This window comes from Triticum dicoccoides, chromosome 5A (assembly GCF_002162155.2).
Source record: "Triticum dicoccoides isolate Atlit2015 ecotype Zavitan chromosome 5A, WEW_v2.0, whole genome shotgun sequence".
In the NCBI taxonomy this organism is placed as follows: Eukaryota; Viridiplantae; Streptophyta; class Magnoliopsida; order Poales; family Poaceae; genus Triticum; species Triticum dicoccoides.
Window position 1 is genome coordinate 371,585,612 of NC_041388.1, and position 14,096 is coordinate 371,599,707.

Consider the following 14,096-nt stretch of genomic DNA (forward strand, 5'->3'; position numbering starts at 1 on the left):
TGTAGGAATTTTGTATGAATTATATAGGGTAGGATTTACAAAAGAAAAGTCTTTGGAGCACTTTGATTTATAGGAATGGATTCTTGTTACTATGTAGGATAGAAACCAATCCTTCACATGTTAAAAAAACATTAACCTAGACTGAATGAAAAAATGCATATCCTATACATCAAATGACATCTCTTTCCATGTATAAATTGAAAATGCATGTCATCTCACTTTTTATGATTTTCCTTTGTTTTAGAAGATCCTATGATTTTCTTATTCCTACGATATTCCTATATATCCTTCCTTTTCTTTAGCCTAGTTTTTTTTGAGGGGTGAAGCCAATTTATTCATCAAAGTCCACAACGCGTGGGATACAAGTCGGAGCCTGGGGTTGGCCTAACCAGATGTGGCGCCCCGGCCCTAGAGAGAGTGAATACTTGGCAAGTTTGTGTGCGTCTCTATTAGCCGCACGACCTTCAAACAAAAAATTACAAACGAAAGAAGAGGCTCTACTTCTAATCTCTTGAATAATTGTAGCATTTCTGCCCATGTGTGACTTTGAGATGTCACTAACCACTTGCTTAGCGTCAGAGGCGATGATCAGATTATTCAGGTTGAGGTCTTCCGCAAGAGCAAGCGCTTCATGGCAAGCAATCGTTTCCAAAATCGCAGGGTCGTCCACTCCAGCAATGACCAGCGCTGAGCTCCCCAGGTAGTTGCCATGCTGATCCCTACAAATCGCGGCAACTGATCCTCCCCTCCCAGTTCTAACACTGGCATCAACATGAATTTTGAACCATCCCGTAGGTGGAGCTCGCGGCCTGATCTGAGCAGGATGTGCTCCTCTTGCTGTGGATTCCGTTCTGTTTTCCAGCACCTCGAGATCCGCTATGAATCTCCTGACAAAGTCAGTGGTGGCATGTGGTGTTTGAAAAATCCCTTCGTGGATTGCCTTCCGGCGGGTCGTCCATATTGCCCATAGCGTGACCGCTAGCAGTACAAACTGGTCGTGTGAAAAGGATTCCATCAATATAAAGAGCCATGGCTTAGCTTTTGGTTCGGTGGTAGCGACAAGCGCTTGTGCAAGATCATCATCAACCAAAGCCCACACACATCTGGATGATGTACAATTGAGCAACGAGTGCCTCCATGAATCTAGTGCTCCACACATCCCGCAAGCCGAACTGTCTGACATATGTCGATGAGCTCGAACGTCTTCTGCTGGGAGAGACTGTTTTGATAAGCGCCACAAAAACATTTTCACTTTTCCCGGTACCTTTGTGGTCCATAACGTTTTCCACGATCCTTCCTCCGCTACCGTCGTTGAAGATCCCGTTGTGTTTTCCAACCAGGCCTCCCGGCGCCTTCTAGTCTCCACTAACATGTGATATGCCAACTTGACCGAGAAAACACCGTTCCTTTCGAAGTTCCAACTCCAGAAGTCATCAGTGTTGCGTGTACATAAAGGAATGCTTAAAATGATTTTCGCATCCATTGGCATAAACACCTGATTGATGCGTTGGACATCCCATGCGGCGCTGGTGTTGTCAATCAGCTCGGCCACCAAAATTGGCGGGTTGGCCACGCGGCATCCATACGGGCGCATCATCTCGTTCCTCGGTATCCATGTATCTGCCCATATGTTGGTAGATTCACCATATGTTAGGCTAGTCATAGTGGGAGTAACTTAGCAAGTAACATAGCGCACTCCGAGAATTTTTTGCTTATATGACATGTAGTTAATGAGAAGTGGTAACATAATATGTTACTGTAACATAGCGCTTTCCAAGACAAGATGAGTCTACAAGCTAATTAATGAAGTCCTCTATGATACTACTAGTATGTTACTTTGCACTATAAAGATAGTAACTTAGACTAGTGTCATATGCATGACACTAGTATAAGTTACTCCTCACTATGACAGGCCTTAGCCTAGTAGTAGCAGCCCACAGAGCCGCGCCTCTTCCCAGGCCGGCCCAATACTAGCCCGCCTAATCTGGGCCAACCTTGACCCACCAAACTTCCTGCACCTCCTGTTTGTCCGCCCCCAGCGCCGTGACGCCGCCGAAACCCCTTCGCCGGCGTCCCGGAAAGCGGCCTCTGCTCCTCCCCCTGCCGAAGCGCGGCCACTCTACCGCGCCGGTGTCCTCGTCGTCTCTACCCTCCACCGGACTCGCGTGGGGTTAAGACGCATCCAGGCGCCCATGCAGTCCGCCGCCGCTCCGACGAGGGCAGGGAGCCGCCTCTGCACGCGCTGCGGCGAGCGGAAGGCCGCGCTCAAGCGGCCCAAAACCCTAGAACAGGTGAGCCTCGCCGGATTCCTTCTTTATGGGTTTAGCTGTAGCTTCGTATGAGTTCACTCGATTACTGTAGTTTTAGGAAGCGGGTACGAACAAAACATGCCCCTTCTGTGTATCTACCTAAAAATTCGGGTACTCTTTGCTGCTTGATCTTGTGAAGTTCCAACCATGGCACTTGTCTAGGAGTACTGTGAGCTGTTTTCACCTTTCTGTGGCCTTCAGAGGTGTCTCTGATGTTTGCTTTCAGATATGTAGGGAATGCTTCTATATTGTCTTCGAGGACGAGATTCATCAAACTATTGTTGACAATAATTTGTTTAAAGCCGGTGAACGTGTGGCAATTGGAGCTTCTGGTGGAAAAGGTATGTGCAGACTTGTGTTGTATAAATAACAACGTAATAGATGATTTTTATGCAATGCATATGTTTCATATTCACTACTCATTGAATGATGAGCACTTTAGTTCCGGCTCCTGTTGATCACTTGCATGGCCAATACTCAAGGTGTCATTGACTCCTTGAGAGCCTTGTCTTAGAGTGTGTTATCAAAATGTTTGTTCAACCTTCTCACAGTTGCAGCAGAGATAAAGGCTTTTAATCAAGACGATCAATTTATTCAAGTTAAAATATTGGTAGTCATGGGCGATGATAATAATGGATCACATATGGCTGTTTCATAAATATGATATACCCCCCCTAGAAAAAATATGATTGCAAACGTTCTTCAGCTTATTGTGGAAATGCTTGCTTATCTATCTTGAATTCTTGATCTTGTAGCAGTTTATAACAATCTTTTTACTGTTATGCAGATTCAACCGTGCTTGCGTATGTGTTATCAGAGTTAAACAAACGTCATAAATATGGTCTCGATTTGTTCCTTTTATCTATTGACGAAGGAATCACAGGCTATAGAGACGACTCCCTAGAAACTGTTAAAAGGAATGAACTACAGGTTCCTCCCCCTTACCCGATACACAAAACTGTTGCAGCTTTTTACTTTGTGTTTCCTTTGTTTTAATTTTGGTAGGCATCTACTTCATGAAACGTAACCCATTTAAATGCATATTCTTGTGTTGTTAATTCAACCGTACAATTCACCCACTGCAGTATGGCCTACCACTGAAAATAGTTTCCTATAAGGATCTCTATGACTGGACAATGGATGATATTGTGAAAGCAATTGGCCTGAAAAACAATTGTACTTTCTGTGGTGTTTTTCGACGTCAGGTACCTCCTACTACCTACCTTTATCTGTAAGGCAATTGCATGCTCATTAATTTATGAACAATTCCATTCTTATTAGGCGCTAGACCGTGGTGCTGCTCTCTTGAAGGTTGATAAGATTGTAACTGGGCATAATGCAGATGACATTGCAGAGACTGTCTTGCTGAATATTTTACGTGGTGATATTGCAAGGTAAATGTTGGTTAATAAATAAAATATGCTATTTTTTATCTTTGTTCTCTTTTATAATTTTTGTGCTGGCATTATGCTTTTATCTTATAGGTTAAGTCGATGCACTTTCATAACTACTGGTGAAGATGGACCAATCCCAAGATGCAAGCCTTTCAAATACACCTACGAAAAAGAGATTGTTATATATCCTTTACATGAAACATTTTTAATCAGTTTTTTTTATTAACTTATTATGCTTTGTGCATAAAACATGCGCTGATAATAATTTTGATCCTTGACTGTATGACACGTATGCATATTTCAAAAAGCTGGACTACTTCTCCACTGAATGTAATTCCTGCTTCATTTCTTGTGCAGTTTTGTTCTCTCTGTAGTTAAACAGTAGCTCCCCATTCCATTATCTCAAGATACCAGGGACGGTTAATATATAATCAAAATATAAGCTTCGAACAATCAGTGCCTAACATTTGATAGTCAGTGACATATTTGGAGGGATACTTGTAGAATTTTGTTGACACTGTTCTCATCTTCTATTGAAATCAAATATGCTTATTGGTTATCTATCACAATTCAGGCATCTATTCACCAAATGCATATCGTGGATTTGCTCGTGAATTTATTAAAGATCTGGAAAGGATGAGGTAAAGACTTCTCCCGTCCAAAAGTAGGATTATTTCTTCATCTGTTAGTGCATGCTAGCTCTGTTTCTTTTCCTTGTTCAACACATTATGTATCATTGTCTTGTTTCAGTCACTTGAATCAGTACCTTATGAGTGGTGCAGGCCTAGGGCTATACTGGACATCATAACCTCTGGCGAAAATTTCCGGATATCCACAACAACAAGAATGCCAGAGCAAGGAACATGTGAACGCTGCGGTTACATTTCTAGCCAGGTATTGTGCTTACATCTAGCATGAAAGCTTGCCCCCTCTAGTCTCTTGGCTCAAGATAACCACATAAATGATTCTTTCGCTAGTACAGTTAAAAATAAGTTGATCAATTGGTTATAGAATGACAGGTTTTTTCTTGAGCTCACATGTTGGACATTTTATCCAAGTATTTGCCCTGGTCTTGCTACCTTTGAACTTTTCCAATGCTTTTACTGACTCAATATTGGATGAAAATCTTGGCTTCTGTAGAAATTATGCAAAGCGTGTGTCCTGCTAGATGGACTGAACCGAGGCTTGCCAAAACTAGGCATAGGGAGAACCGCTAAAGTCGGTGCTGGAGCTGATGGTAGTGGCGAGCAGCAAGGCAAACGAGCGGAGAGGAGGAATAGGTCGAGTCTACAAGGAAAACATGGCAACTTGGACTTCTGAATGTCAGTCTGCTGGACTGGCCACTCAGGGCGTAAGCGGGACTAGGTGTGGCAGTATGCCCGCATCATCGTTGCGCGGCCAACTGTGCGGGCCATGCATCTGAACTTTAGCAGCTGCTGCTGGTGTTGTATCATGATAAAAGTTTTATCGATCAACAGTTGAATTGGACTAGCTGAACTTGCTAGCTGTTGTCGTCTGTATGTGTATTTGCATGTACAAGAGGTGAAGGTCAAGTTATAGTACCATTACTAATTATCTGCTCCCTAGCTCAAATACACTTGCATGAACAGTAAAATAATTTTTTTAAATAGTAAAATGAGCATCAACAAAATTTCTAACATGCTGCAAAATTTCACTTTAAATGACATGCGTGGAGGCCTGTGCAAAAAAAAGATGTATTTTGGAGTACCAATTTTTGTTTTTCGGACACACCTGCAAATGTCTTTTCATGGTGAAATTTTGCAAGATGGTTTTCTCTTAAGGAAAAGGCAGACCATTATCTGCCTTATGCATTCAAAACAAGCCGTGGAAATTTTGCAAGATGTTAGAAAACTTGTTGATATTCATCCAAAAAAATCAGATCTTTTTTAATTTATTTACTATCTTTTCAGAATATATGTCCGCGCGGGTGCATTTGTGAACACTTAGGCATCCTCTGTACTTCTTTTGCAGATGCTTGTTATGGCATGTGTAAAGTGTCAGTGTTACAATGGTGCCTTGGAGAGCCCACTCCAACTTGCAGCCTGAATGGCCATCGAGGATAACTAGTGAATTCACTATGATGTTCCTTGGGACGATCTTTGGGTGCATGACCGCAACCCGAGGACATTGCGTCCCTAATTTTCAAGGCCTCGTCGCGGAAAAATTGTAGTGTTAAAAGATGCTCTGTTCGCCCACTTCCATGAATTCTTTACTCTTTGGGCCACATTGCGACATTGAGTGGAAGCACACTGCCAATGAATGGCCATCATTGAGTGGAAGTTCACTATGATGTTCCGCCTAGGAAGTCCAATTCCACAGCTCCATTTGTTCCCTCATGGAGCACACAGTTTGGAAGGCTTTGGGCTCCTCTCAAGATTAAATTCTTCAGTTTGCTTGCCATACAAAATAGGATTTGAACCGAGGATCAGTTGGCCAAGTATGGATGGTCGTCTCAAAAAAAAAAGTATGGATGGTCAAATTGTTGCCCTTGTCCCCTATGCAAGCGCGATAAAGAATCCGTTGACCATCTTTTCTACAAGTGTCGATATACGATTAAGTTTTGGGACATGATCAAAGAGTGGCTACAACTTAGGCATCTAGACACTTCATCTTGAGACCTTATCCACTCCGCCAAAGATTGGTGGATTGGACTCTCCGACACCAACACCCCAAACTACAACGATGGCCACGCTCGCCATGCTCACATCATCAATCATTTGAAAGGAGAGAAATGCTGTGTCTTTTGCCAAAAGAGGGCCCCTCTAGCAGTCCACAACATCAAAACCAAGGCGACAGCCTGGGTGACTGTGGGCGCCAAAAAGTTGGGTTCAATCATGCCGGGAGAGTAATGTCCATTTGTAGTATCGATGTGTTGTAGCACAAACAAATTTCTCTCTTAGTTAAAGATGAGGCAAATATTTGCCCTCCATTTCAAAAAGAAAAACTACGATGTTGTATAGTAGTCTACACAGTTGGCCGTGGTTGGAAATAGAAAGGACGGGCTTCAGAATGATAAATAAGAGGAAAATTATGGTTGGAAGCCCTTGATTCTTTTCTTTTCCAACCGTGTGTAGGATATTCGCTTGCGTGCAGGGTCGTGTGAACCACAAGATACACAACACATGACGGAGACTGCATAGAAATGGAAGACCCTACTTGTATCGAACATGAACACCTCAAAATTGCAATTCAGAGCTACATGTGTGTATTTCTGCACTCCCTCTGTTAAATGCAAAGTACTGGTTTTCAAAGTTATAACCACAAATAAACATGCTTCGCATCCAGACATCCAGATAAAGTTCTATCAAGCTCACTACACTACAGCCCCAAGCGGCAAATCGGGCTGCTCTTGATCAGATTGAAGTCGACCTGTACAGATCATAATTCATATTAGCACAGGCTTGTGGACAAGACAAAGTTAATAAGCACAATACCTTTGGCCCAAAGAGATCACGTATGTTGTCAATCCCATACAGAATCATTGTTGGCCTGCATTCAGCAGCAAAATGTGGTCAGCACAGATTTCTTTGCAATCCATAGATAAAGCAAAGATTTCTCGAGTCCAATCAGGATCTTGCTCTCCTTTGGTTTTCCTCGCACTTCTATTTGAGACATTAGTTGAAAAACAAGGATCCCGAAGGTGTTTTTTTTGTGGAGAAAAAAGAAATCAATTCAACATATATGCACATAAAGGAATCATTCATATGGAAACTATGCCAGTTTTACCTTTCAAGTGAAAGACCCCATGCGATAACATTAACGCCCTCTGGCAGTCCCATGGGAAGTAACATTTCAGGCCTGAACATGCCTGAGTTGCCTATCTCCACCCATTTCTTCAGACCATCGTGGTAGCTAAAAAAATAATAAACATAATAATGATTCATGGGATCGCAATAATCATGAAAACAATAGCAATCAAACTTGTTCTGACCTGAAAATTTCCATGCTTGGTTCAGTGTACGGGTTGTAGGCAGGTTTGAAACGCAGCTTTGACATGCCTAAGAGCCAGAAAAGGAGAGGAGAGGTGGCATTATTAAATCTCTATGTACTGGAGATAGCAGATATTCCCTCCGTTACGAAATATAAGTCTTTTTAGAGATTTCTATATGGATTACATACTGATTTATAGACATATTTTAGAGTGTAGATTCATTCATTTTGCTCCGTATGTAGTCCATATTAGAATCTCTAAAAAGACTTATATTTAGGAAAGGAGGGAGTACAAGACAAGAATATTAAATGCATGCCTGATGCACATTATGCAGATGGGCATGGAGCACCAATATTCTTGGAATAACTGAATAACAACATATGGCAGTACAGTTTTTACGAATTTAATAATAAGATCCATAAATACTACTCCGTCCGATCCAAAGTAACTGTCGCAGTTTTGTACTAAGGTTAGTTCAACCTTAGTTCAAAACTGCAACACTTATTATGTATCAGAGGGAGTATAACAAAGTCAATGGCTTTGGTTTAGTACCTAGTCTGGAGAAGAAATCTTCCAATACACCTATCAGATCACCAAGCGTCAAACCATAATCACAAATAAGACCTGAAATCAGAAGCATCGTAAGTAGCTTCATTGTTAAAAGGGTTATGTGTGTGACATCTACAATAAGTACCAAATATCAATCAAGTTAACACCACATAGGCAAGAAACAAGAGAATGGTTACCTTCTATCTGGTGGAATTCTGCAAGATGAGTTCGGTCCACAGCTTCATTCCGGAAAACACGATCAATAGAATAGTATCTCTTAGGAGCAAAAGTTTTCTGAACAGCCCATGGTGGTTTATCAAAGAAAAGAAATCTCATGAATCGTTCAACAGAACAGAGAAAACAAATTGATATCACCTCCATTAATTTAGGCAAACTAAGACAATATAAGTTACAATGGAATTACAAAGAGATAAAATAAACATCACTTAGTTGCTTTACCTCCTGTGCTAGCTTGTATAGCATCCTTGTTGAAACTGCAGTTGTGTGAGTACGAAGCAGGTTTTTCTCTGCTTCATCTCGCTTCCAGTCGTAACCATATCTGCAGACAGCAACCTCAAATTATAAACTCTCTGGCTAAACTGCAGCAAAGACACCAGAACATACCCTTTGGAGCCATGGCCACCAGACTGATGTACTTGCTTTACTTTCTCAAGATAGTCATCGGGTAATTGTGTTGTTGTAGCAGGGGCTGCAAAAAAGTCGATTGATTAAATATGTTTAAATCCAACTGTTGGCTCAACAACAGTAACATAACCTTTACCTTTGAGGAAAAAGGTATCGTGTGAATCACGAGCAGGATGCTGTTGTGGCTGGAACAGTGCATCGAAATTCCAGAAGCTACCAAAGGAAGCAACGATACATAATGTCAGAAATATATGGATCTTTATCTAGGAAACAGTGATATGCTCATAACTACATTGTCTTGTCATATAGTCATATGGTGTTGGCGACGGGCGACCTATCACTCCTAAATCCTAAAATAACTTCAATTTTGTGGAGAAGATCTACCAGTACAAGAAATTGACTACAAACAGGTATGAGAAAAGAAAAAAAAATCTTGTCTTATTTTGTGTTTTACCTGCTCTCTACATACATGTTCGTTGGCATCTCACTGAACCTGTTACATCAATAAAATTAATCAATCCATTCTCCGAATATTGCCTTGAACTGCAAATATCATGACCAAATGTTTTTTTATTTACCCCATCTCGAGAAAAATGTTCTGGATTGCCTCACGGACCTGAAGAAAATCCACCAAATAACAGTTCTGAGTTATCTGGTTTATCATATAAAGCTGTATTTAAAAATGGAACACCGTGCAGATTAGAAGTACCTCTAACAACGGTTGGCTATATCCTATCGCAATAGGTTGTCCTTGAGCTCCATAGTTATAATCTTTAAATTCCAGATCCTTCCAGTCGCCACTTTAGGAAAGAAAAACCATTTTAAAGGAAAATATATCATAAATCTGTTACTGTATGCATTAATAGGTACACACATAAAAAAAATTAAAGGTTAATTTTAACGTGACAATAAGTTTAGCATAGTCTTTGACAGGTATGATAAGTACAGCTGGGCTATTTAGAATAGAAACGGCATTGAGGAGTCTTCCATGTAGCGTTCAATTGCTCATGGTACATTATAGTTTATAGTCAACAAGCAGAGGTTTCCTGCTCAATTTCTGAAATTAGCTTGAGAAAAGTGACATCAAATTACCTCTTGAGATGTTCTCGTGTCACATCGGTTGCCAATGTTTTTCTCTTTGCAACAAATTCAGGCCCCTTCTTCAGTGAATACCAAATAGATTTCCTGGAAAAACAGCGAAGCAGATGTAAAAATTAGGGATAATTGACTATGATGCTACACTTGGCTGGCACTTATTGACACTGTAAAAAAGATCTCTTTGAAATAGATACTTACTCTTTTGTTACAAGCTTTCTTCTCTTCAAATCATCTATTACTTTGTCAGCAATAACCTACATGAATAAAAAACAATTTCCTTGAGAAGGGCCAAAGAACAATTTGATACTCCCTCCGTACCATATTACTTGACGCTCAAACGGGATGGGGGAGGGGGGGGTTACGAGCTATTGTAATATGGGACGGAGGGAGTACTAGATATTGTACATAACAACTATCTGTGCCGTGCCATGACACAATCAAGTAAATGGTTCAAGTGGAAATGCAAAATATGAGAGGAACAACGAGCAACAAGCAACACCAACCTCCCCATTCTCCAGTCTTATAAGCTGCTCTTGCAATTCATCATTGGTATCCTCAACCTGAATTAATCAAACAGCGAATTATACAATGGCATGCCTAGAGATACAAAGCTCGAGACAGATAAAAGCACACCGAGAGACCTTCAGTTAACACAGATGTAACTACTGGACATTGAAAGAGTTGAACTATGATGAGGATGTATTCTACATCTACAACCCAGAAATTGGCAAATTGAGAGCATCGCCCGGAAGAAGAGCAGATACGGCAGGCAAGTTTCCAATACAAATACACACTGAACTGAATCATACATCTCTCCGACAACATCGAAGAGAAGAAAAAATGAAACGAGCTCAGCTCAGCTCCATACCTTTCTCAGTACGAGGTCTTTGTTTCCCTTCTCAAATCCAATCCACTTGTTCTTGGCTGCAGCCTTCATTCCAATATCGAACACGTCCCCCAAACTCTCCTGCAACGCGCCACTCTGAGCATCAGAGATCCCCGGAACCGAAACCATTCACTCCAATCGAGCACCTAAAGCTAAACGCCACACATAGAGAGAGGGAAATCACCTTGAGCGCGCCCTTGGAGGCACCCTCGGGCGGGATGGCCGCGACGAGCTGCACCTCGGGGGAGCCCCTCGCGGCATACCCCTTGGCCTCATCGGTGAGCACCCACGTCTCCTTGGTGATGTCCTGCAGCAAAGCTCGTTGGGTCTTGGGGGAAATCGGGGCAGGGACGAAGCGAGGCTCGGGGAATTGGGGAGGGGGAGGGTACCGTACCGCACTCTCAACGATGCGGAAGGCGGTGAGCCTCTTGATGACGTCCTCCACGTCTTTGTGCGGGACGCCGAGGGAGGAGGCGAAGGACCGGGAGTCGGGGATCTCGGCGTTCGCGTTGAGGTGGGCGAGGAGCCCGTCCTCCACGTCCGCCAACGGCTGCTTCGCCGCCATCCTCGGCGGTGGCGGCGGCGGCGGCGAGGAGGAGGAGGAGGAAGAAGAGGAGGTTTCTGGGAGGAGAGATGGGGAACACGGGGCTTTGGGTTTGGTCGGGAGCGACTAGAGTAAAATCGGAGCTTTATTTGCAAAAATAAAATAAAATAAGAAACATGGGCCGTTTGATGGGGAATGAATGGCCCGGATCCTAGGGAGTCTTTGCAAAAAGATCTCCCGTTACTGATTAATTTGTTTTCAGCAGCTGGATCAGCTGCACGGCCGTCCGATCCGTCCGCGCATGACCCTTCGATCCTCTTCCTCTGCTTCAATCCTGCCCCTTGCAAAAAGGAAGCACTCCACGAGCGGTGAATGCGGATTTGCATATTTGGGACCGTGATATTCTGAGAGGACCGAAAAAAAGAATTAAAAAATTAAAAAAAGAATTAGAAAAGTTGCGGAGGGGTCCTATAAACGCGGAATCCCAAGCACGCCAAAAAGAGATTCTTGTCATTACTGAAAACCTATTAGAGCAAGAGGAGATCTACTGGTTACAAAGGGGTCGTGCAAACTGGCTCTTACATGATAATCGCAACACTTCTTTTTTCCATAATGCGGCGACGACTAGAAAAAAAAGAAATCAGATTAAAAAATTGCTGGATGACAATGGTGTTTGGCTGCAAGATACGGAGATGAAAAACCATATTACGGGGTACTTCGCTAATCTCTTTACTTCACAAGTTGCTCAACCGAATCCGGAGGTTTTATCCCTCGTCAGAAGAAAAGTGACAGATGAAATGAATATTGCTCTCCTTGCCCCTTATACGGCTGAGGAGGTTCGAAAGGCGCTTTTTGATATAGGAGACTTAAAAGCGCCGGGTCCGGATGGACTACATGCCATTTTTTATAAAAGATTTTGGTCTATGTTGGGGGATGATCTGACTAAAGAGGTGCTCCAGGCGGTGAATACTGGCTCTATACCTAATGGATGGAATGATACAACAATTGTAATGATCCCAAAGATTGGTTCCTCAGAAAAGGTAACTCAGTTTAGACCAATCAGTTTGTGCAACGTGGTGTATAAGGTTATTTCAAAAATGATTGCGGCTCGTCTGAAGTTAATCCTTCCAGATGTTATCAGTACAACTCAAAGTGCATTTGTACCAGAAAGAATGATCACAAATAATATTTTAGTGGCCTACGGATGTTTTCACACAATAAAGAAAAAAGGAGTGGTAAAGAGGGTATATGTGCCATCAAACTGGATATGCATAAAGCGTATGACCAAGTAGAGTGGTCCTTTTTGAAGGAAATAATGCTAAAATTGGGTTTCAAAGAGAAGTGGGTAGATTTAGTTATGCAATGTGTATCTTCTGTGGAGTACAAGGTTCGTTTTAATAATGAAAAGACGGAGAGCTTTAAACCTACTAGAGGTTTGAGGCAGGGAGACCCCCTCTCCCCGTACTTATTTTTGTTATGTATAGAGGGGCTGACCGCTCTACTAGCTAATGCAGAGGAGAATGGTAATATTTCTGGAGTTAAGGTCTGCAGAGATGCCCCATCAATTTCAAACCTTTTATTTGCCGACGATTCTTTGATCCTTATGAAAGCAAATGCTATGAATGCGGAGGCATTAAATGTTGGGGAACGTAGCATAAATTCAAAATTTTCCTACGTGTCACCAAGATCTATCTATGGAGTCATCTAGCAACGAGGGAGGAGTGGATCTACATACCCTTGTAGATCGCGCGCGGAAGCGTTCAAGAGAACGGGGTTGATGGAATCGTACTCGTCGTGATCGAAATCACCGATGATCCTAGCGCCGAACGGACGGCACCTCCGCGTTCAACACACGTACAGAGCAGCGACGTCTCCTCCTTCTTGATCCAGCAAGGGGGGAGGAGAGGTTGATGGAGATCCAGCAGCACGACGGTGTGGTGGTGGAAGTAGCGGAATTCCAACAGGGCTTCGCCAAGCGCTGCGGGAGGAGGAAGATGTGTCATGGGAGGGAAAGGGAGGCGCCAGGGCTTAGGTATGGTTGCCCTCCCTTTCCCCCACTATATATAGGGCCAAGGGAGAGGGGGAGGGCGCAGCCTTGCCCCTTCCTCCAAGGAAGGGTGCGGCCAAGGGGGGAAGGAGTCCATCCTCCCCAAGGCACCTCGGAGGTGCCTTCCCCCTTTAGGACTCTCCCCTCCTCTTGTCCCTTTGGCGCATGGGCCTCTAGGGGCTGGTGCCCTTGGCCCATATAGGCCAAGGCGCACCCCCTACAGCCCATGTGGCCCCCGGGGCAGGTGGCCCCACCCGATGGACCCCCGGGACCCTTCCGGTGGTCCCGATACAATGCCGGTGACCCCGAAACTTGTCCCGATAGCCGAAATAGCACTTCCTATATATAATTCTTTACCTCTGGACCATTACGGAACTCCTCGTGACGTCCGGGATCTCATCCGGGACTCCGAACAACATTCGGGTTACCGCATACTAATATCTCTATAACCCTAGCGTCACCGAACCTTAAGTGTGTAGACCCTACGGGTTCGGGAGACATGCAGACATGACCGAGATGACTCTCCGGTCAATAACCAACAGCGGGATCTGGATACCCATGTTGGCTCCCACATGTTCCACGATGATCTCATCGGATGAACCACGATGTCAAGGACTTAATCAATCCCGTATACAATTCCCTTTGTCTAGCGGTACGATACTTGCCCGAGAT

At 43.3% G+C, this 14,096-nt stretch overlaps 2 protein-coding genes across 2 annotated transcripts; one reads left to right on the forward strand and one right to left on the reverse strand.

Moving 5' to 3' along the window:
• Positions 1-2,026: 2,026 nt before the first annotated feature.
• Positions 2,027-5,275, forward strand: LOC119301574 (cytoplasmic tRNA 2-thiolation protein 1). Its single transcript, XM_037578567.1, has 10 exons — positions 2,027-2,291; positions 2,536-2,650; positions 3,097-3,239; positions 3,395-3,514; positions 3,591-3,703; positions 3,794-3,886; positions 3,993-4,033; positions 4,278-4,344; positions 4,486-4,597; positions 4,844-5,275. The coding sequence occupies exons 1-10, from the start codon at positions 2,193-2,195 to the stop codon at positions 5,021-5,023; spliced, it is 1,083 nt and encodes a 360-aa protein (XP_037434464.1). The 5' UTR covers positions 2,027-2,192; the 3' UTR covers positions 5,024-5,275.
• Positions 5,276-6,857: 1,582 nt separating this feature from the next.
• Positions 6,858-11,490, reverse strand: LOC119301575 (phenylalanine--tRNA ligase alpha subunit, cytoplasmic-like). The gene is made up of 18 exons (XM_037578568.1): positions 11,228-11,490; positions 11,018-11,140; positions 10,816-10,914; positions 10,451-10,507; positions 10,146-10,201; positions 9,942-10,034; positions 9,559-9,649; positions 9,428-9,465; positions 9,304-9,342; positions 8,986-9,062; positions 8,829-8,913; positions 8,664-8,763; positions 8,402-8,498; positions 8,208-8,279; positions 7,656-7,722; positions 7,451-7,576; positions 7,159-7,213; positions 6,858-7,093 (listed from the first exon to the last, which is right to left on the reverse strand). The coding sequence occupies exons 1-18, from the start codon at positions 11,396-11,398 to the stop codon at positions 7,043-7,045; spliced, it is 1,497 nt and encodes a 498-aa protein (XP_037434465.1). The 5' UTR covers positions 11,399-11,490; the 3' UTR covers positions 6,858-7,042.
• Positions 11,491-14,096: the final 2,606 nt, after the last annotated feature.